General features: G+C 46.4%; 1 protein-coding gene across 2 annotated transcripts in view; it reads right to left on the bottom strand.

Annotated features, from left to right (window-relative positions):
- Positions 1–3,663: 3,663 nt before the first annotated feature.
- The window catches only part of LOC127567406 (tetraspanin-5), an 87,853-nt gene continuing 67,090 nt past the window's right edge, over positions 3,664–24,426 (bottom strand). For both annotated transcript variants that reach the window (XM_052010286.1, XM_052010284.1), the window contains 6 exons: positions 18,850–18,996; positions 15,969–16,139; positions 13,266–13,391; positions 11,414–11,461; positions 10,133–10,249; positions 3,664–5,652 (listed from right to left, as the gene is read on the bottom strand). In XM_052010286.1, the coding sequence (XP_051866246.1) occupies positions 5,587–5,652; positions 10,133–10,249; positions 11,414–11,461; positions 13,266–13,391; positions 15,969–16,139; positions 18,850–18,996 (675 nt within the window). In that variant the 3' untranslated portion in view covers positions 3,664–5,586. The remainder of the gene's footprint in view (positions 5,653–10,132; positions 10,250–11,413; positions 11,462–13,265; positions 13,392–15,968; positions 16,140–18,849; positions 18,997–24,426) is intronic.

The raw sequence follows: 24,426 nt of genomic DNA on the forward strand, positions 1-24,426 counted from the left end.
GAATTTTTAAAATGAGTTCAATGAAATTTAACCTAAATTTGATTAACTAATATGAGATTAACTAAGATTAAATAATATGATTAAATGGTCCCCTAGTACGATAAGATGGACTCTTGACCTCACAATCTACTTCATCATGGCCTTGCACCTTATCGTCTGCCTGCACTGCACTTTCTCTGTAACTGTGACACTTTATTCTGCATTCTGTATCGTTTTCCCTGTTATCTGAACTGTTGTAATAAAATGATCTGTACGGATGGCATGCAGAACAAAGTTTTTCACTGTACCTCAGTACATGTGACAATAATAAACCAAATTACCAACATTTGGGAAAGGCATCAATGTCTGTCGATCTCTTGTGTGAAAGCTTCACAAATTCCTGGTGCATTTGTGCTCACTCCATATTTGGGAATGGTGCTCTGGGAAGAGGGCTGATGGGGAGAAATTGGCTGGCGTGCCTGGCCCCTGGCTCGGGTTTCTGGCCTGAAAAGTCAGGAGCAAAGTTGGTCCACGCAGACATTGGTAGAAACTAGGAAATGACTTCGGCAAAGAGTATTTAATACCAGGTCAGTTGTTAATTTTTAAACTGAGGTTAACAGATTTTTATTAACCAAAGGTATGAGAGGTGTGGGGTAAAGGAGGTCTATGGGGGGGGGGGGGGTTGTGGGGGGTGGTCACAGATCAGGTAAGAATGATAGAGCAGGGTCAATGGGCCAGGTTTCCTCCACATGAACTACTAACGTTCACTTAAAAGATTAAATTCCCTGGTAGATTTAGGTGTACAAAATTTAATAGATAGAGTGGACAGCCAGCACCTCTTTCCCAGGACACCAATGCGCAATACAAGGGGGCATGGCTTTAAAGTAATGGGTGGGAAGTTCAAGGGAGATATCAGGGGTTTTTTTACCCAGAGGGTGGTTGGGGCATGGAATGCGCTGCCTGGGGCGGTGGTGGAGGCAGGTACCTTGGTCAAATTCAAGATATTGCTAGATAAGCACGTGGAGGAATCTAAAGTAGAGGGATATGTGGGAGGAAGGAGTTAGATAGTCTTAGGCGAGGTTTAAAGGTCGGCACAACATTGGGGGCTGAAGGGCCTGTATTATGCTGTACTGTTCTATGATTCTATGATCCATTTACGGTCTCTACTTTGGACTCACCACAGCTCAAAGCATCTCTATGTCTACCCTATCAAACCTTACATAATTTTAAAGACTGCATCAAATCACTAGGAGCCTTCTAGAGAGAACTAGCAAGGTGAACCCTGAAAAGGAAACAATACAAGTTTTACTTTTTTGTTTACAAACAATAGTTTGGAGAAGCTAATTAGCTTTCTGCAGAATTTCCTTTCTGCACAATTTTAATCTTCAGCGTTGAGGGTGTGTACGTAGACTGACAATGTGACAAGGTGTTCACTAACCGGAATAGATGAATGCTCAGTCCCATAACTGGGCCCTAATTTTGGGCAAAAAGTATTGAAAATCATCGCCATCATATACTGACAGCAACTTCAGGATCTCCATAGATGTGGAGTTTAACATGGGAATCCCAAAGTTACCGTTACTGATTCAGCGTTCCTGTAGAGACCGCCCTGTTCCCAGTATCTTCTCTAGAATCAACAGAGATCTGTTATACTATCATGAACCTAAGCTTCTTACAAACTATTTGGGTAAAATGCCCTGAAAAAATCTTACACTTTGCAGCATTCAAGCAAGTATTTTTTTTTAAGTGGCACCTTAAGCCATTGATTAGTATCCCCGCTGGCCACACACATTAATTTGTACATGTAGATTCCAATTCCCTCACATAATGGGACCGAAATTCATCCTTCCTTTAGAAGCATTAAACGGTGTGCTAGACTCCACCTTTGAGGTTCTGTTCCAATGAAAAGTCAAACAGAATTTCAGAAGCTGAGTTTATCGCACATGTTCTCCACCTCATGTGTAGAACATAAAGAGGTTAAATCTTTATCCCAATGGGATTCAAAGACTGGTGTCTAAAAACTTGATCAAAGAGGTAGGTTTTAAGGAGAGAGAGTGATAGCTATAACATAGAACTTTATGTTCAGATTATGCAGAGGATAATTCAACTGTAAACTATAGTTTTGTATTAAAGGCAATTAAATCTGTGTGAGGTACAACTTTTTCCTGTACACTGGCATCTCTTCTTTGAATAACAGGTCCCTCCTTTCCATTCTAGACCTTTCATCTTCGATTAAGTGTCCCCTCCGCCTTCTCCATTCCAAAGAGAACCACCCCAACCCAACCAGACTCACGATATAACCAGAATTCTTCGTCCTTGTTAAGCTCCTCCTGGTGTTACCACACCCTTCCTCAGAGGCAGTGACCAGACTATATGTTGAACACTAAGTGTGATGTAATCCGTTTTCCTCTGTACAGTTTGAGCATAATCCAGTCCAGAAGGGTCTTGACCGGAAACGTCAACTCCCCATTCCCCCCCACAGATGCTGCCTGACCTGCTGAGTTCCTCCAGTAGTTTGTTTCTTGCTCCGGATTCCAGCATCTGCCATATCTTGTGTCTCCGTTCAGCATAATCTCCCTGTTCTTGCATTGATTCAGCAACTACTCATCACCTTACCCACCTGCAGACACCTGTGGCCTTGCACTCGAAGATCTCACTGCTCCCCTCCATTTCTCACCGTCTTCCCATCATCTCGTTCATGGACGAAGTTCCACTCGGCCAGCTGACTAGCCCATTGAAATCCTCCTGCAGTCCACAGATTTTCCCCCTCACTCTCAGTCACATGGCCAATTTTTGTACCACCTACAAAGTTCTTAGTCACGCCTCTCACGTTTCAGTTCAAACCATTAATGTATACTGTGAAAAGCAAGGGTCTGACTACCACAGAACCCCAGTGCAAACAACAACTTTCCTCCCATTTAAAACCCATTGACAATGGGGTGGAGAAAGACCCCACCCACCCAGAACATTCTCTCTTCTCTCATCTTCCATCTGGCAGAGGATACAGAGCCTGAGGGCACGTACCACCAGACTTAAGGACAGCTTCTACCCCACTGTGATAAGACTATTGAACAGTTCCCTTATACGATGAGATCGACTCTTGACCTTACAATCTACCTTGTTGTGACCTTGCACCTTATTGCACTGCACTTTCTCTGTAGCTGTGACATTTTACTCTGTACTGTTATTGATTTTACCTGTACTACCTCAATGCACTCTGTACTAACTCAATGTAACTGCACTATGTAACAAGTTTTCCACTGTACCTTGGTACAAGTGACAATAATAAACCAATACCAATTGCCCTTTGCTTTCTGCTACTCAGCCAGTTAGAACATAGAACAGTACGGCACAGGAACAGGCCCTTCAGCCCACAATGATTGCCAAACTAATTAAGCTCACGACACCTAATTCCTTCTGCCTACACAATGTCCGTATCCCCCCATTCTCTGCATATTCATGTGCCTATTGGTATTGGTATTGGCCTATCCAAGAGCCTTTGAAACCCCTCCATCGTATCTGCCTCCCCCACCATCCCTGGCAGCGCATTCCAGGCACCCACTGCTCTCTGAATCAATTCTGGATCTATTGATTACAGCTGCAATTACATTTCAATTATTTTGTTGTCACAGATCTTAATGATCATTTGTGGTTGGTTTCAAAAAAAAAACTTGCATTGATATCTGTCAATATACAAAAAGGATTTTTTTTATTTTGAAGTCAATTACCACCATCCACAAACCAAATGATGTCTCGATGAAATGGCTCCTTCACCTGTTGTGGACCTCGCCAGTGTTGTGCACGGATTGGAATGATCTGAGCTGTAACCCGGAGGAAGTGCACTCCTCTACAGGGGCAGGGCAATCCCACCATCAGCTTTCCGCAAACTCTCATGCAACACTGCTCAAACTGCAGGTTAAGCATGCTGATTAAACATCAAACATACAGAAGCTGGATGCAAGCAGAATTAACAAAGTGCTAGAAGAAAATCGACTTAGACACAATAATACTGAATATGTACCACAGGGGAACTCATTCCTTTTACAACGACCCCTTGCTACCAGTTTGGATTATATTACAGGAGAGACCATTGTTATATTGGGAGTGGGTGAAGGAACAAAACAGTCAGGAAGCTAAGAGATCAATTTGATGTGAAATGCAGTGTACAAATTCTGTTAATACAGTATTTTACTATTGTAATATTTTACTTATAATTCTTTTCTTTCTGCAGGAACTCACGTCGTGCTTCAAGCACAAAAAAAAAACAAAGTACTGGAGGAAAATGAGTTGAGCAGCATCTGTGGAGGCAGAGGGATGGTCGATGCTTCAGGGTGAAACCCTGCATCAGGGCTGAGAGTGTGGAGGGAAGATAGCCGGTACACAGAGGTGGGAGGGAGGGGCGAGATAGAGGCTGGTAGGTGATTGGTGGAACCGAACAATGGAGGGATGATGGACAGATGAAACCAGGTGGGGGAGGAGATTGGAAAGGTGAACCCAAGAGAGAAGGAACCCAGGTTGAGAGGCAAGTGGGAGATGGGCAGGTGGGGGAGGGTGATGCCTCGGTAACGAAGGGGAGCGAGATTCTGGGCGGACGTGGGAGTCGGAAAGGAATACAAGGGTGTGGGTTAACTGAAATCGGAAAATTCAATGTTCATACCATTGGGCTGTAGATTATCCAGGCGAGATAAGAGTTCAAATCACTGCCCCATTTGCAGAGCAGGGCAAAATTCAGCTTTCTAAATCTTTGTGTAAGTCCTTCAGTTTAATGTTCTTACCAGAAACCAACTCTCTGGGCCTGGATTTCATGAAGCTTTTATAAAGCTCTTATGGTTTTAGAAAGGACTGAGGTTTGACTGAAGTAAAATGTAGAGAGGAACTGTAGACACAAGAAATTCTGCAGATACTGGAATCCGGAGCAACACACACATAATGCTAGAGGAACTCAGCAGGTCAGGCAGCATCTATGGAGGGAAATAAACAGTCGATGAACAGTCACCAGCTGCACCAAATGAACAGTGGAGGGAAACGTCGATAGTTTATTTCCCTCCATAGATGCTGCCTGACTTGCTGAGTACCTCCAGCACTTTGGAGGAGTTGTAGACACAGGGATTACAACAGACAGCTCCGGACACAGGCACAAGGGCTCCAATGGTCTCCTGTGTTACAAATCATAGAATCAAAATTAGATTTTTGTTTTAAGAGGGAATATTTACGGTGTGCAGGGAAAGGAGAGAATGGTGCTTCCTCTGGTTATTCCAGTCTAGGGAAGATTTAAGTCTACATGCGAGAATCTTGGATCCATTCAACAACAGAACCCACACACAGCACTGCAGTAAAAAGGGAGACAGGTGGCAGACTGCTACGTCATTGGGATCTCCTCCTGGCAGTTTGTGAACCCAGCACTGACACCACGTTCTCCACTACAGTCACTTTTTGGGAGGGTCGGTGGGGCAGCGCAGGGGTGGGAGGGAGACACCGACTTTGCGAAGATTTTGGGTGCATCACTCCCCACCCTTGTTGTGGGGCACCTTCCGGTTCAGCACACTGGGAACAGTCCAAGGGCTGTTGTGTTTCCTGCCACGGAACAGTCTGGAAGAGGGTGCAGAGTCACCAGCTGGCCTTAACTGCTTCGATGTCACTCACCAAGTTCTGAGACAGGCAGATGCCAAAAATCTGAGAGGTGGAGAAAGAGAAGACAAACTTTCAGGAATGCACAAACATTACGGTCATTCAAAAAAGCAACATTGTGAGAAGATTCCAACAAATCCGTTAATAAGCAAAGTTGGTGGCACAGAGTCATATAGCACAGAATAGGCTCTTCGGCCCACTGAGTCTGTGCCGGCCACTTACACTAATACCAGACCAACCCCATTGTATCCTCTTGACTTTCGCATCAACTGTCCCCAGATTCTCCCACTCATCAACGCTCTAGAGGCAATTTACAGTGCACGATTGATCTACCAACCCACACATCCTTGAGATGTGGGAGGAAACGGGAGCACCCGGGGGAAACCCACATGGTCACAGGGAGAACGTGCAAACTCCACATTGACAGCACCGATGGTCAGGATTGAACTCGGGTCGCTGGAGCTGTGAGACTGTGGCTCTACCCGTTCCACTGTGCCACCCTTTCCTGCCCCTCAAAGAATTTTATTTAAAAGTTTTCTTCATCCAGCACTGGTTGTACTGCACAGGAACACACAGATTTACGAGGATGTTGCCGGGACTTGAGGGACTGAGTTATGGAGAGAGGCTTGGCAGGTTGGGACTTTATTCCTTGGAGTGTAGGAGAATGAGGGGTGATCTTACAGAGGTGTATAAAATCATGAGGGGCATCGATAGGGTGAATGCACAGTCTTTTTCCCAGGGTTGGGGAATCAAGAACTAGAGGACATAGGTTTAGAGTGAGAGGGGTGAAGTTTAATAGGAAATTGAGGGGCAACTTTTTCATGCACAGGGTGGTCAGTATATGGAATGAGCTGCAGAGGAAGAGGTTGAGGCAGGTACATTAACAACATTTAAAAGGTACTTGGGCAGGTACATGGATAGGAAAGGTTTAGAGGGATGTGGGCCAAACGTGGGCAAATGGGACTGGCTTAGATGGAAATCACTATAATTGTTCTACTCTTAGATTTACCTCAATGCATTGTGTAAATGAATTGACCTGTACGATCGGTGTGCAAGACAAGTTTTTCACCGTACCTCAGTACAAGTGACAATAATAAACCAATACCAAAATCTTGGCCGGCATGGACAAGTTGGGCCGAAGGGCCTGTTTCCGTGCTGTATGACAGACACACAGATAAAGACACCACACACACACACACAAACAGATGGAAACACACAGGATTGCTAGTCTTCAGAATTCTGGAATTCTCCACCCAGGGAACTGTGAAGGTAGAGTCGGTGAATACATTCAAGAGGATACTGGCAGTCATTTAAATCACAAGAGAATTGAGGGGTGTGTGAAGAGAGGTGGGGAAGTGATGCCAAGGCCCAGATTGGATCAGCCATGATCTTATTGTATGGTGGAACAGAAACAGCAATCCAGAAACGGAAGGTAAGCTGTGGTTCTGTTGACCACAGGAGCAATGTTGGGCAAGGTGCCGGGGAAGATTTCCTCTCATCTTCAGCAGTCTGCCTCAGGACCTTTTATGTCAAATTATGAGAGCAGATGAGCACTCCTCAAACTACAACCATTGGTGTGGCACTCCCTAGACATCACCTCCTCACTGGGGTGGGACACTCCCATGGTGTGGCGCTCCCCCAGAAACTCCCCTCCTGGGGCACCACCGCCTCCAAGACATGGGGCTTTGCCCACTGAGTAACGTTAACAAAATGAAGTGAAAAAATATCACCCTTCTCGATGCACAAGTTGCTCCCAAACTAAATGACACAAAAAATACCAATCTGTATCGGTCTCTTCTTTAGGCTGATTTAGTGATTGAGGCTGATTTACTGATGTACTGTCGAAAGTGTCCTGACCGGTTGCATCATGGTCTGGTATAGCAATTCAAATGCGCAGGAACGTAAGAAGCTGCGGAGAGTAGTGGACTCAGCCCAATACATCACAGGCACACCCCTCCCCACCATCGGTAGTATCTACAGGAGGCGCTGCCTCAGGAAAGCAACGTCCATCATCAAAGATCCCCACCATCCGGGCCATGCCATCTTTTCACAGCTCCCATCAGGCAGGAGGTACAGAAGCCTGAAGACCCAACACCACCAGGTTCAAGAACAGCTACTTCCCTTCAACCATTTGGTTCTTGAACCAACCAACACAACCCTAAGCACTAGAGTTTAACAATACTATGACCACTTTGCACTAAAATGGACTTTGTGTTTTTGTTCTAGTTGTGTTCTTTCCTGTAAAAATTGTGCATAATTTATGTTTATATTTTTCTTGTGAATACTGCTTATCTGATGCTACATGCCTGTGATGCTGCTGCAAGTAAGATTTTCATTGCACCTGTGCACACATGTACTTGTGCATATGACAGTAAACTCGACTTTGACTTTAAACATGACAAATGTATACATTGAAGACAGCACCAAAAACTCCCGTGTTGGCTCAGGAGAATCAGGTCAAACCCTTGCTGGCGTATTTCCCAGTTACACACTGGTTAGTCTCAAGGTCTCCGTGAGAACCCTGGAACAATAGATATCGTGCAACTCAGTCCTTCCCACACACAGGAACTGTAGACCCTTACGAAATGAAAGTCATGTAGCTGTGACAAGGAAATGATTTGATGCTTTCTGACTGCACTGGTTCAGACCCAGGCTCTCTTGCACTGCCCAGTCTCCAGGGGAGGTTGTTTTTCTTTCCAGATGTTCCAGTAAAATTAAAGTGGAAAACATAGTGTGAATTATGTAACATTGAAATTATCTCTTTTTCTAGAAGAGTCACACACAGCCACAAACCACCGTCAACAAACTGTGATTGCAAATCAGCTGCAACACACAAAACACTCAGCGGGTCAGGCAACGTCTGTGGAGGGAAATGGATAGTCGAGGTTTCGGGTCGAGACCCTGCATCTGGACTGGAAAGAGGGGAGAGAGCCGGTATAAAAAGGTCGGGGGGAAGGGGTGGAGCAAGAGCTGGCAGGTGATAGGTGGATCCAGGTGAGAGGAGTGATCGGCAGGTGAGGGAGAGGGGCAAGTGGGGATGTCAGAAGCTGGGAGGTGACAGGTGGAAGTGACAAAGGGCTGAAGATGAAGGAATCTGACAGGAGAGGACAGTGGACCATGGAATAAAGGGAGGGAGGTGGGGAGGGGAACCAGTGGGAGGAGTGTGTGGGTGATGGGGATTTGGTTTATTTGTCACTTGTACTGAGGTCTTGCATACCGTTCATACAGATCAATTCATTACAACAGTGCATTGAGGTAGTACAAGGGAAAACAATAACAGAATCAGAATAAAGTGTTACAGTTACAGAGAAAGTGCAGTGCAGGCAGACAATAAAGTGCAAGACTATAACTGTGAGGTCAAGAGTCCATCTTATCGTACTAGGGAACTGTTCAATAGTCTTATAACAGCGGGATAGAAGCTGTCCTTGAGCCTGGTGGTACGTGCTTTCAGGCTTTTGTATCTTCTGCCCGAGGGGAGGGGGAGAAGAGAGAATGATGGGCAGAGGGAGAGAGTGGGGAAGGAGAAAGTGATAGGTTCCCACAAGAGAGACGTCAGATACTGGAAATCTGCAGCCACACACAAAATGCCGGAGGAACTCAGCGGGTCAGGCAGCATCTGTGGAGGGGAATGGACAGTCGACGTTTCAGTTCAAGACCCTTCATCTGGACTGGACTCGAAATATCGACTGTCCATTTCCCTCAGGAGTTGCTACCTGACCCCCCGAGTTCCACCAGCATTTTGCATGTTGAAAGAGATCGGGTGATGCGGTCCAGTTGGATCAGGAGGAGAGAGAAAAGAAAAAATGGGAAAAAAGGGCCACAGTGGGGAGCGGTTATCGGAAGTCTGAGAACTCAGTGTTCATGCTGCCAGATTGGAGACTGCCCCGGCGGAATCTGAGGTGCTCTTCCTCTCATTTACATTTAGCTTCAACCCGGCAGTGGTGGTGCCCGTGGAGAGACTCCACTGCGAACCAGCCTTCATGTTATACACTCCGAGGGTTAGCAGTCATGATGTGATGCCAAAACCACAAGGAGACCCGGGTTCAATCCCGACTTCGGGCACTGTCTGTGTGGAGTTTGCAAGTTCTCCCTGTGACCGTGTGGGTTTCCTCAGGGTGTTCCGGTTTCCTCCCACATCCCAAGGAATGCAGTTGGAAGGTTAATTGGCCACTGTTAATTGCCGCCAGTGAGTGGTAGAAACTTACGGGATTGTGGGGAGAAGAGGTTATGGGATTGTCCTGTGAATCAATGGGCTCCTCCTACACCGTAATGAAGTATGAACAGTTGATCAAAAGGAGGATGACAAGGAACATCTCAAGGAGGTGTGACAGAGTTTTAGGGAGAGAATCCCAAAGCTTAGGGCCTAGTCCCCAATGGTGGAGCCATGGAAAGCAGGTGGGGTGGTTTGAGAGCACAGATCTGAGGGGTGTAGGGTTTGGGGGCGTTACAGAGACTAAGTGGGCTCTGTAACTAAGTGGGCCATGGTAGGGTCTGAATGCAAGGAGAACACAGGAGTTAGCCTCACCTGCAACAATGCAATTCCAATAAATATTCCAGCAACCACCGTCAAATTCTCCTGCAGCCACTTCTCAAACTGCCCTACGCAGCCTTTAGTGTAGATATAATTCTGTTGCTCAAGGACCTATAAAGAGAAGAGCACATTGGGTGAAGCAGTTTACAAAGTTCCAGTGAATGTTCTGGATGGAAATTAATCCTCGGTCATGTGCACTAATGTCTGATAGAGTCATGGCTGGGTCTTGTAGTCTCTTCCACTGAAGACAAGGGTATGCGAAATCAGGCCCAGTCACTTCCAACGATCTGGTCCATTGGTCAATTACCGAGAGAGTTCCCTCTCAACAGAGTCTTCAGGAGTTACCACATGCAGCCATTTGAAACGTCTACGTTCTTCCTGCATCTCTCACACACTCAGATAAGTGCGAGATGTTGCATTTTGGGAAGACAAATGAGGGTAGGACTTTCACAGTGAACGGCAGGGCCCCGGGGAGTGTTTTAGAACAGAGGGACCTAGGAGTACATGCACATGGTTCCCTGAAAGTGGTGTCGCAGGTAGACAGGGTGGTGAAGGTGGCTTTTGGCACACTGGCCTTCATCAGACAGAGCATTGAATAGAGAAGCCATGACGTTATGTTGCAGTTGTATAAGAGGCTACATCTGGAATAATGTGTTCAGTTTTGATCACCCCGCTATAGGAAAGATGCCATTAAGCTGATAATAGCGCAGAGGAGATTTACGAGAATGTTGCCGGGACTCGAGGGACTGAGTTATGGAGAGAGGTTGAGCAGGTTGGGACTTCATTCACTGGAGCGTAGGAGACTGAGGGATAATCTTATAGAGGTGTATAGAATCATGAGGGGCATAGATAGGGTGAATGCAGTCTTTTTCCCCAGGGTTGGGGAATTAAGAACTAGAGGGCACAGGTTTAAGGTGAGGGGGGAGAGATTTAATGGGATCCCAAGGAGCAACTATTTCACCCAGAGAGTGGTCTGTATATGGAATGAGCTGCCAAGGGAATTGGTTGAGGCAGGTACATTGACAACGTTTAAAAGGTACTTGGACAGGTACATGGATAGGAAAGGTTTAGAGGGATGTGGGCCATTCGTGGGCAAATGGGACCAGCTTAGATGGGAATCTTGGTCAGCATGGAGCAGATGGGCTGAAGGACCTGTTTCTGTGCTGTATGAATCTCTGGCTCTATGACACACAGGAACCCACAGTAGACTTTAAAGAACTCATTCGATCCCAAACACCTTTTGAGAACTTGATTGTCTCATGTCCTCATGCTCACCTCTTTCAACCTCACATCGTACCCACACTGGGTATTAATGACGTCCTCCTAAAAGGAGATAACGAAACAAAATTGTCAGCCAAACGTTGACATAGTTGGACAATTTAAAGCAGATTCTATCAAGACCACCTGCTTGTGTAGACAACAACCTGCAAATCTGCCTGCACAATAATGTGCGCTAAAACGTTGCACAGGAGAACTACCAGTTATATCCACAGTGATGAACCAACATGGACGAGCAGATTGAGGTCCCTCCTACACAGCTGGAGTCTCACTCCCACCAGACACGGCCCACGAGGCAGCTGCGGTGCAAATAAGATAATCGTCCACCTCTTTGCGGACTGTGCATTTGCCAAGAAGGTCTGGGAAAGGACGCAAGGGTCCTCGACACGGTCCATCCCGAGCCGGTGTGTAACAGAGGACTCTCTGATCTACGGGCTGTTCCCCGGGACATCACCAGCAGCTGGAAGATCATCAACTCAGTGAAAGACGCACTCTGGTCTTCCAGTGTGAGATATCCCCAAGCAAATGCACATTCCAGACTTCAGGAACACATGCTGAAGGATACACTGAAGCTCAGTGCAGCCAATGCAAAGGCTTTGTGAGGAAGAACCACAGTTTCGGGTCTGGCTTCCACTAAGACCCTGTGTAACAGCCTCACAAACACCTCATGGATGTATTGTTTAAGGAGGAAACGTGCATGGTGTCGATGCATTGTAAGAGAGTGTAAAGAATGAATAATACAATGAATGTGGACAGACATGTTTGTATGTACTGTACATATCATGAATAAAGTATATTTTTGAAATAAAAAAACTCAAACTCTATGCCACCCCCTCCTGCTGTGGCTTAAAGCAGCTGGTCCTGGCCAGGTGGTGGTTAAAGGCAGCATCTTGGACAGCACAGACACTGTGGGCCAAAGGGCCTGTTCCTGGGCTGTGCTGAGCCAGCAACGAGTTCAGAGGTGGAACCACAGCAGTGGAAGACGTACTGCAAATATGTGCATGGGAAACAGCACTGGAGGGTTGGGGCGTGCAGTGTGGGGGGAGGGGGAGGAGGGGTCACGAGACCCAATGAAGTGGAGGCAAACTCTTCCATCCTTGGGTTAGAATGACTTTGGATTTCCATTTCTCTTCACTTCACTCCTGCTCTGACCGATCTCCACAAACCCACCTCTGGCACAATTCTGATCTTCTTGGCTAGTTCACCTTCGTTAGTGTCACTGCCTCTGTTCTGCTATCAGACCTCCCCTTGACCTTACACCCCACACCCTCCCCCTGGCCCCTCTAACCCCCTCCCTATTGTCTGCACCCAATGTCCATCGCTCCACCATTGGCGGCCGTGCCCTCCACTGGCTGGGGTCCGAACCTCTGGAATTTCTCTTCCCTAAACCTCACCACCTTTAACACACCCTCTCATCCCTTGACTCACCTTCCGGACCAAGCTGTCCGCAACCGGTGCCGAACCCTTAAAGTGGCTCCGTCTTACATTTCGTTTGGCAGCTTGCCTGTGAAACACCACGCGACCTTTTACATCAATGCAAACCGGTGCAGTGCATTTGTTTTAAGAATCTGGAGCGACAAACAATCTGCTGGAGGAACTCAGCAGGTCGAGCAGCATCTGTGTGTGGGGGGGGGGTAGGAATTGTCGATGTTTCGGGTCTAAACCCTGCAGAAATTGCTAAAAAGTCGACAATTCCTTCCCCCCCACAGATGCTGGCTGACCCACTGAGTTCCTCCAGCAGATTGTTTGCTTCTCCAGATCCCACCATCTGCAGTCTCTCTTGTCTCTGTTTTAAGAAACTTCCCATTGATTGGAAGGAATGCCTCGCTCCTTAACCCTAGAGCCTCACCGTGGGGTCCTTGGTGCAACAAGAGAAAGGCACACCACAGCGTTCCCGGCTCGTGTTGCTGTCTGTACAGTTGAAGTAAATGTTCAGGTTCCAGTCATCAGCACTGTGGGCGCCACAACATTCCCACTGGGGATAGAAAGAGGAGAGATGGTTATCGTGGCTGCAGATCATCAGCTTCACACCTGACACATGTGCAACTACACTGCAGACCTTCGTTCCTGTAGCATTTCAAGTTGCAGTCAATGTGAAAATCTAAAACAAGGAAAATAGCATAAAAACCAGGAGATTGCAGGGTCTGGAAAATCTCAGCAATGAGAAAGAAATTGAAGCAGCTAGGGTTGTTTTCGTTCGAGCAAAGGAGGCCGAGAGGAGATTTAACTGTGAGTGTAAAATTGCGAGGACCTTTCCCTTAGCAGAGGAGTCAAAAACCAGAGGAGTGGGGTGCAGAGATTTAAAATGATTGATGGAAGCATTAGAGGGGTGACAAGGAAATATTTTTCACCCAGAGGTGATGGGGCGTCTAAGATGCCACAATAGTGAGAGAGGCAGAAACCCTCCCCACATTTACTGAACTTGGTTGTATTTGGAAAACTGTGACCAGGCCAAGAATTTTTTGACTGGTGTGGATGTGACGGGCTGATTTTGTAAACATTCTACAATCCCATGACGATCATCAGTACTTATCCAATCACAACAGACATTACAGGGCAGTCTGCTTCCTTCGACCAACAACTGCAGGTGATGGAAATCCGAGTGGCAGGCACGGTAGTGTAGCGGTTAGTGTAACGCTATTACAGCGCCAGAGACCCGGGTTCAATTCTGGAGTTTGTACGTTCTCCCCATGTGTCTGCGTGGGTTTCCTCCGGGTGCTCCAGTTTCCTCCCACATTCCAAAGACGTACGGGTTAGGAAGTTGTGGGCATGCTATGTTGGCGCCGGAAGCGTGGCGACACTTGCGGGCTGCCCCCAGGAGACTCTATGCAAAAGATGTATTTCACTGTGTGTTTTGATGTACATGTGATTGATAAAGACATCTTAAATAAAAACTGAAAATGCCAGCAACACTCAGCAGGTCAGGCAGCATCCATGGAGACAGAGGGATTTAACGTTTCGGGTCAACGACCTTTCATCGGAACTGGAGAAGTGAGAAGGCAGGTGTTTTATGTTGCAGAGACGAACAATGCTGGAACTGCGCAAGATGAGGAACACAGCAGTTGCTGGAGATCAGAAATAAAAGAGAACGTTTCTTTCTTATTTCATATTTCCAGCAACCATCGTCTCTGTATTTCTCAGTTCCAGCACTGTTTGTTCTGTGCCCCCCCTCTTCTGCCCTCATTCACCTCCCTCTGTCTACAAAAATTAACTTGAAACACTTATCTTCTCACTTCTCCAGTTCCAATGAAAGGTCGTTGATCTGAAATGTTCGGACAGATCAGCTGTGATTACCAAGCACACCCCTCTTAGACAGCACAAAGCAGGCATGTCATCTGGATTCTCTTGGTCTCCATCTAATCAGGTTCAGGAACAGCTAATTTCCTACAACCATCAGGTTCTTGAACCGACATGCACAACCCCAACCCTACCCTCAGCAACGGAACACTACGGACCACCTCTTGCACTGCCGTGGACTTGTCTCTGATTGTGTTCTTTCTGCATTAAGGTCTTGTTTTACACAGTCTTATGTAATTTATGTATACTTTATGTACAACTTATGTTCTGTGTTGTTGTTGTTGTCTGTACCTACATGCCTGTGATGCTGCTGCAAGCACGTTTTTCATTGTACCTGCACCTCACCGTACTTGTGCACATGGCAATAAACTTAACTCAACTCTCATTGAAACCTACCGGATACTGAAAGGCCTGGATAGAGTGGATGTGGAGAGGACGTTTCCATCAGTGGGAGAGTCCAGGGTCTGAGGGCACAGCCTCAGAATAAAGGGATGTCCCTTTAGAACTGAGATGAGGAGGAATTTCTTCAGCCAGAGGGCGGTGAATCTGTGGAATTCGTTGCCACAGAGGACTGTGGAGGCCAAGTCATTGGGTGTATTTAAGGCAGAGATTGAAAGGTTCTTGATTGGTAAGAGGGTTAAGGGTTACGGGGAGAAGCAGGAAAATGGGATTGAAAAAAGAAATCAGTCACAATTGAATGATGGAACAGAGTCGATGGGCTGAATGGCCTAATTCTGCTGCTATATCTTATGGAGTAATCACAGACATTCCTTTTGTTCTCTCCACCACCCTCAGACTTCTCTGCAACTTAAAGTATGTTTTCCCATTTTCCCAATTCTGAACCACTATCTTGATTTCTCTCTCCACAGGTGCTGCCTGACCTGCTGAGTGTTTACAGCATTTTCTGTTTTTAATCCAGAACTCACTGCCTGCAAGGGTGCTGGAAATAATCAATGCATACAAAAGGAATTGGACAGGCACTTGAGCGAGAACAGGGCTGTGGGAAAGAGAAACAACACTAATGGGTTTCCTCTACAAAGGACTAGCATGGACGATGGGCCAAATGTCTCCTTCAGTAGGGTAACAATTCTATGATTTTAGCATCCGTCATCTCTTCACAATCTAAGCCCCGTAACCAGCGTAACATTTTGTGAACACAACAAACTCCTTCCAAAAGCCGTGCTCTGATTGCTCCACGATGACAGGAGCCACACAAGGTTCACATCCAAGACTTTTTCACAACCCGATGACTTACGTATTCCTGTGTGAAGTCAATGAGGTTCTGCAGATCAATGTCATCTCGATAGGCTCTAATGTTCTTGTTAATAAAAAAGTTGAGCTGATCTCTGATCCAGTCCTTGAAGACAAAAGCCAGCACCCCCGCAGTGAGCTCCAGGAAGAAAATTACTCCGAGGAACACCGAGAACTGTTTCAAAACAAGAGAACACTGGAGTTAAGTAGACTCCAGACACCGGCACCTTGCGAATTCAAAGTTCTGCCACAAAGTGCTGCTCAAAAAGGCAACACAATCAGCAGATCCTCTCTCTCCACAGCCTGGCAGGTGGAAGGATTAGATGGGTCTTAAAGGGCAAATTGCTTCATCCATTTGAAAAAGTACCTGGGTTAATTGGTAATTGATTTATTATTGTCACACATACTGAGATACAGTGAAAAACTTTGTTTTGCATGCCATCCATACAGAACATTTCACAACATTAGTACATCAAGGTAGTACAAGGGAAAAGCAAGAACAGAATACAGAATATAGTGTTACAGTTATATTAACAGAGAAAGTGCAGTGCAGGTAGACAATAAGGCACAAGCCATGATGAGGTAGATTGTGAGGTCAAGAGTCCATCTTATTGTACAAGGGGTCCAAGGGCAGGCACGGTAGTATAGGGCAGGCATGGTAGTGTAGTATTGCTATTGGTCTATTATTGTCACTTGTACCAAGGTACAGTGAAAAACTTGTCTTGCATACCAATTGTACAGGTCAATCCATTACACAGTGCAGTTACATTGAGTTAGTACAGAGTCCATTGATGTTGTGCAGGTAAAAACAATAACAGTACAGAGTAAAGTGTCACAGCTACAGAGAAAGTGCAGTGCAATAAGGTGTGAGGTCACAACAAGGTAGATCGTGAGGTCAGAGTCCATCTCATTGTATAAGGGAACTGTTCAATAGTCTTATCACAGTGGGGTAGAAGCTGTCCTTAAGTCTGGTGGTACATGCCCTGAGGCTCCTGTATCTTCTACCCAAAGGAAGAGGAGAGAAGAGAGAATGTCCCGGGTGGATGGGGTCTTTGATTATGCTGGCTCGTGAACCAGCATAAGTTAAGTTAGCACTTGAACCAAAAAAATAAACAGCTGGAAGAACCCAGAGGGTCATGCAGCATCCATGAAGGCAAAAGGGATGTGTCGACATTTCAGGTCGAGACCCTGCATTGGGACACTGCTGAGCACTTGAAGGACCTACAAGGCTATGAACCAGACTTGCACACAAATTGGGAGCAAAAGATGTCCACTCCAACCCTTCAGCCTGGTCCACTATCCAATAGGATCGTGACCGATTTGATTGTAACCTCAGACTGTGCACCATCCACCCACAATAACCTTTCACCTCCCTGTTTATCAAGGGCCTACCCACCTGCCTTAAAACTGTTGAAAGGCTCTGCTTCCACCATCCTTTCAGGAGGAGAGGGTTCCAAAGACTCACCACCCTCTGAGAGAAAAAAAACTACATCTGTCTTATATGGGAAATCCCTTATTTTTAAACAGGGATCCCTATTTAGAACATAGACAACCTACAGCACAATTCAGGTCCTCTGGCCCACAAAGCTGTGCCGAACATGTCCCTACCCTAGAAATTACTAGGCTTACCTACAGCCCTCTATTTTACTCAGCTCCATGTACCTACCTAACAGTCTCTTGAAAGACTCTATCGTATCCGCCTCCACCACTGTTGCCGGCAGCCCATTCCACGTACTCACTGCTCTCTGAGTAAAAAACTTACCCCTGACATCTCCTCTGTACCTACTCCCCAGCACCTTAAACCTGTGTCCTCTTGTGGCAACCATTTCAGCCCTGGGAAAAAGCTGACTATCTACACGATCAATGCCTCTCATCATCTCATACACATCTATCAGGTCCCCCCTCATCCTCCGTTGCTCCAAGGAGAAAAGGCCGAGTTCCCTCAACCTGTTTTCCCCAATCCATTCTCCCCAATCCAGGCAGCATCCTTGTAAATCTCCTCTGCATTTCTGCATTCTCCAACAATCTCTCCACATTCATCCTGTCAAGACACTTCAGTGTCTTATACACTTTAATTAAATCCTCCCTTGCTCTTGTAGAGTGGATTGTTGCGGCTGGTAATACAGCTGTCTCGCTGCTCCACTTGCCAGGCTACCTCCTGACCTCCAGTGCTCTCTGTGTGGAGTTTGCACGTTCTCCCTGTGACTACATGGGTTTCCCCCAGGTGCTCCTCTCACATCACACAGACGTGTTGGAGGGTTAATTGGCCGCTATAAGTTACCCCTCAGTGTGGGTAAAAGGCAAAACCTTACCCGCCATCAAGGATATCTTCAAGAGGCGGTGCCTCAAGAAGGCGGCATCCATCACTGAGGACCCTCACCATCCGGGACACGCCCTCTTCTCGTTACTACCATCAGCGAGGAGGTACAGGAGCCTGAAGACACACACTCAATGACTCAGGAACAGCTTCTTCCCCTCCATCAGATTTCTGAATAGTCCATGAACCCATGAACACTGCCTTGCTATTCCTCTTTTGCACTATTTATTTATTTTTGTAACTTATAGTAACTTTTATGCTTTGCGTCTTGCACTGTACTGCTGCCGCAAAACACAAATTTCACGATATATGTCAGTGATAATAAACCTGATTCTAATAGAATCAAAGGGGAGTTGATTGGTATACGAGTGAGAATAGGGTGCAGGGGTGCAAGGAAACGGTGCGGGGGGGGGAGGTGGGGGAAGGTGAACAGCCTACTTCGGTGTTACAGTAACAAGTTAATACAAGGGATTAAGCCGTGCCACCTTTGGCTGGCACAGACACTAGGGGCAGAGTGGTCTCCTCCTGTGCTGCTAACGGTAATTCATTTTCAACACGATTCACTTACAAACTTGAGGAGGAAGGTGTTCTCCCGCAGAGCACCAATACACCCCGCAAATCCCAGAATGAACATCACACCACCGACAACAAGGAAGAGCCAGACTGGATCAAAGCCGCCCAGGTCTGTGATGGAGGAGATATTTGACAGCACTCCCTGCAAGACAACAAACAGGTACACAGCTCATTGAATGTAACACCGTCCAAAAATGACAAGCACAATCTTTCTCATTACATTCCTTTGGACCCCTCAAAATATAATACCACTGCACTAAATAAAAGGCACAGGGCTGCAGCAGGTAATGTTGCTGCCTCACAGTTCCAGTGACCCAGGTTCAGACCCGATCTCAGGCACCGTCTGCGCAGAGTTTGCACGTTCTCCCTGTGACCGCGTGGATTTACCTGGGTGCTCCGGTTTCCTCCTAGATGTTGGTAGGTTAACTGGCTACTGTAACTGCTCCTAGTGTAGGTAAGTGGCAAAAAAGCCAAAGGTGCATCAACGAGCATGTGAAACAATAGGTTCCAGGGAATAGAGGGGGAATAGAATTGATAAAAAGGTTTCTCTGAAAGCTGGCATGGACTCGATGGGAAGAATGGCCTTCTTTGCCGTCATAAGAAAATACAATATGAATATGAGGTAATTGGTTTTTTATTGTCACATGTCAGTCAAAGTCGAGTTTATTGTCAGATGCACAAGTCCATGTGTGCACAGGTGCAATGAAAAACTTACTTGCAGCAGCATCACAGGCACATAGCATCAGATAAGCAGCATTCACAAGAAAAACATAAATTAAACATAAATTATACACAATTTTTACAAGAACACAATTAGAACAAAAAAAAAAGTCCATTTTCATGCAAACTGATCATAGTGTTGCTAAACTGTAGTGATTAGGGTTGTGCCGGTTGGTTCAAGAACTGAATGGTTCTGAAGAAGTCCCTGGTGGTGTGGGACTTCAGGCTTCTGTACCTCCTGCCCGATGGTAGCTGTGAGAAGATGGCATGGCCTGGATGGTGGGGATCCTTGATGATGGACGTTGCCTTCTTGAGGCAGTGCCTCCTGTAGATACTTCCGATGGTGGGGAGGGATGTGCCCGTGATGTATTGGGCAGAGTCCATTACTCTCTGAAGCTTCTTGCATTCCTGAGCATTCGAAGTGCAGTACCAGACCACGATGCAACCAGTCAGGATACACGATGTACCAAGATACAGTGAAAACTTTTGTTTGCATGCCACCCAGACAGATCATTCCATATGCAAGTACATCGAGGTAGAAAAAAAAACAGAATTCAGAATATAGTGTTACCGTTACAGAGAAAGTGCAGTGCAGGCAAACAAATAAGATGGCAAGATAGGTTGAGAGATCAAGAATTCATCTTTAGCATACAAGTGGTCCATTCAAGAGTCTTATAACAGTGAGATAGAAACCATCCTTGAGCCTGGTAAATGGTAATTAGATTATTGTCACATGTCCCAAGGTACAGTGAAAAACTTCATCACTTAAGTACATAAGTACAGAAACAATAACAGAATCCAGAATAAAGTGTTAGTTACACAGAAAGTTCAGTGCAGGCAGACAATAAGGTGCAAGGCCATGACGAGGTAGATTGTGAGGTCAAGAGTCCATCTTATCGTACAAGAGGTCCATTCAATATTCTTATAACAGCTGTCCTTGAGCCTGGTGGTACGTGCTTTCAGGCTTTTGTATCTTCTGCCCGATGGGAGGGGGGAGAAGAGGGAATGTCTGGGGTATGTTTGGTCTTTGATTATGTTGGCTGCTTTACCGAGGCAGCGAGAAGTGTAGACAGAGTCTGTGGAGGGGAGGCTGATGATACGTGCTCTATAATAAACACATCTGTAGAATAGGCCATGAGAGCAATTTTTAATACTGGTAAGTGTTCTGAAGCTTTTGTATCTTCTGCCCGATGGAAGGGGAGAGGAGTGGGGTGGCAGTCAATAAATTCCTGAAGTGAGGTTCATCCTTGCAATAGACTAGAGAGATACCATGTGCTTCAGTCAATGCAGAGGTCGCAGTTCATTGAACAATTACTTTCAATGGAGAGCTGAACAGGCTTCACATTGTACAGGGATTTCTGGGTGCCTGTATCTCAGGGTGGTACCGAGCTTGGAGGGAACTGTGGGGCATTGAATTCAAGGCTAAATTAACAGAACAGGTTCAATGGACAAGGTTTGCATCCCCCCGAGTAAATTAAGGAGTTAAATGAGACATGAGAGACTGCAGATGCTTGAATCTGGAGCAAAAGAAAACTGCTGGAGGAACTCGGTGGGTCAGGCAGCATCTGTGGAGGGAAGGGGATGGACAACGCATCAGGACCGTGTCGAGCGGGGCGATAGACTGTACGAAGAGGTGAGGGGAAAGAGTGAGACAGGGGCTGGTAGGTGATAGGTGGAACCAGGTGGGGGGGAGCGATGGGCAGATGGAGACAGGTGGGGGAGAGGAAGAGAGAGAGAGAGAGTGTGGTGAGTGATGTGGAACCAGATTAGGGAGGGATGATGGGCAGACAGAACCACTTCAGGGAAGGTGTCAAATGTAGGTGATTGGGGTAGGGGGAGGAATGGAAAAAGGTGAACAACAGAAGTGAGGCCGCAGGTTGAGCAGTAGGAGTGGGAAAGGAACACAAAGAGTTAAATGATGACGATTAAAGGATCTGATGAGAGAGCGAGAGAGAAGGAACGAGAGAGATCTAACCAGAGCTTTATACAGCTGTAACATTACTTCACCACTCTTGAACTCAATCTCCCGTGTCTGCGTGGGTTTCCTCCGGGTGCTCCGGTTTCCTCCCACATTCCAAAGACGTACGGGTTAGGAAGTTGTGGGCATGCTATGTTGGCGCCGGAAGCGTGGCAACACTTGTGGGCTGCCCCCAGAACACCCTACGCAAAAGATGCATTTCACTGTGTGTTTCGATGTACCCGTGACTAATAAAGATATCTTATCTTATCTTGATGGCCAGCACACCATACGCCTCCGCACTGCTCAGAATCCTGCCATTAACCTTGTACTCTGCCTTCATGTTCATTCTTCCAAAGTGTATCACTTCACACTTTTCCAGATTGAACTCCATCTGCCACTTCTCCGCCCAACTCTGCATCCTGTCTAAATACTGTTGTAACCTATGACACTATCCACAACCCCACTAACCTTTGTGTCATCTGCAAACTTACTAACCCTTCCCTCCACTTCCTCATCCAAGTCATTTATTAAAAAAAATCACAAAGAGCAGGGGTCCCAGAACAGATCCCTGCGGAACACCGCTGGTCACTGACCTCCAGGCAGAATATGCTCCATCTACCACCACCCTCTTCCTTCTATGGGCAAACCAATTCTGAATCCACACAGCCAAGTCTCCATGGATCCCATGCCTCATGACTTTCTGGATGAGACTGTGGGGAACCTTGTCAAACACTTTACTCGTCCATATACACCACATCCACTGCTCTACCTTCAGCTATTCATTTTGTCTGCTCCTCAAAAATCTCAATTAGGCTTGTGAGGCCTGACCCTCACAAAGCCATGCTGACCATCCATACAAGGATTTGGAGAAGGATACGCTTCTCCAAATCCTCGTAAATCCTGTCCCTAGGAATCCTCTTCAATAGCTCGCCCACAACTGACGTAAGACTCACTGGTCGGCAGGGCTTACATGCTATAACGGGCTACAAAACAATGTCGGGCAGCATAGTCAACAACAGCGCATCCCTTCCCAATGAGCTTAACACATTCTATGCGCATTTTGAACAGAAGGGAAGTGGTTTGTCACCACCCACCCTGATAGCCTCCAATGCACTGAACCCATGGTCACTGTCAAGGACGTAAGATCGGTCTTCCAGAGAGTGAGCCCGAGGAAAGCATCTGGCCCAGATGGTGTCCCTGGCCACGTGCTCAGATCTTGTGCTGATCAGCTGGCAGGGGTACTTGCAGACATTTTTAACCTCTCCCTGCTTCAATCTGAGGTTCCCACCTGTTTTAAAACCACTATCATCCCAATACCTAAGAAAAACAAGGTAACATGCCTTAATGACTACCGACCAGTGGCTCTGACATCCACCATCATGAAGTGCTGGTCATGGCACACATTAACTCCAGCCTCCCAGACAACCTCAACCCACTACAATTCGCCTACCACCATAACAGGTCTACAGTGGATGCCATCTCCCTGGCCCTACACTCATCTCTGGAGCATTTGTACATGTCACATTGTGGTACAACAACCTTTCAGTGATGCAGTGAGGTTAAAGGCAACCTGGTGAACAACCTGGTTCAGCTCGTCAGTGCAGCCCTGGTCACAAACAGGGCAAAGGTTTCAGGTGAGAGGGGAAAGATTTAGAAGGGACCCAAGGGACAATTTCTTCACGCAGAGGGTGGTGAGTATATGGAACGAGCTGCCAGAGGATCTGGTTGAGACAGGTATAAAAACAACATTTAAAAGCCATTTGAACAGGTATGTGGATAGGAAAGGTTTAGAGGGATACGGGTCAAATGTGGGCAAATGGGACTAGCTTAGATTGGCATGGACGAGTTTGGCCGAATGACCTGTTTCTGTGCTGTATTGGTTTATTATTGTCACTTGTACCGAGGTACAGTGAAAAGCTTGTCTTGCATACCGATCGTACAGGTCAATTCATTACACAGTGCAGTTACATTGGGTTAGAACAGAGTGCATTGAGGTTGTACAGGTAAAAACAATAACAGTACAGAGTAAAGTGTCGCAGCTACAGAGAAAGTGCTGTGCAATAAGGTGCAAGGTCACAACAAGGTAGATTGTGAGGGCATAGTCCATCTCATCGTATAAGGGAACCGTTCAATAGTATAACTCTATGATAAATGTCCCCACATTCCTGCCTCCAGTGTCCCTGACCCCACCCCACATTCTGCATTCCCAGTTCACAGTGCAGGCTAGTCTTTGGACCATCAGGATCCCCAAACAATCAGATACCAGGTTATCGGAGTTTTACCGCACAGGTAGGGTCTGCTCAGTGGCAGCTCCTGATTCTGTGGTGCAAGTTCTTGTGACATCCAAAACTTTTAAACATACAACTTAAAAAAAAGTCCAGGATCACAATCACCGGCCAGGAGGGGATTTCTTCGATTAATCGCAAAGTCAATAACTGCATTCAGAGCAGACGTAAATGATTTGCAAAATTTGGCTAGCTCAGTTTAATCTTGTGAGTGACCAGGAAAAGTGCCAAGTGCCCGTCCATTTCACCAAGTGTGCAACCTGGAGGCAGGCAAAGGAGACCTGAGCAACCAGCACTGTCCTCAGCATTGGTGACAGAAACACCGTGAAGGCCACACTCCACATACACATCCACAAAAAAACAGAGGCTTTAAATGCAATGTTCTCCTACATGCATGAATGGCATTGATTACAAAACAATTATGAACGGATATTATGAATATCGTAAATCAATGTGAATAATAAATGCTGATAACCAGCCTTCTGGCAAGAAACAGCCCTCCACATTCAGTTGAGCTTGGAGCCAGGAGTTCCATTCATTCATAAACACAGCCTTGCTTTTCTCTTCCCTGTCTACTGGGTGTCACCTCCCAGGAGCCTGGTAATCT

The sequence above is a fragment of the Pristis pectinata genome, chromosome 2, assembly GCF_009764475.1.
Source record: "Pristis pectinata isolate sPriPec2 chromosome 2, sPriPec2.1.pri, whole genome shotgun sequence".
NCBI classification, from domain to species: domain Eukaryota; kingdom Metazoa; phylum Chordata; class Chondrichthyes; order Rhinopristiformes; family Pristidae; genus Pristis; species Pristis pectinata.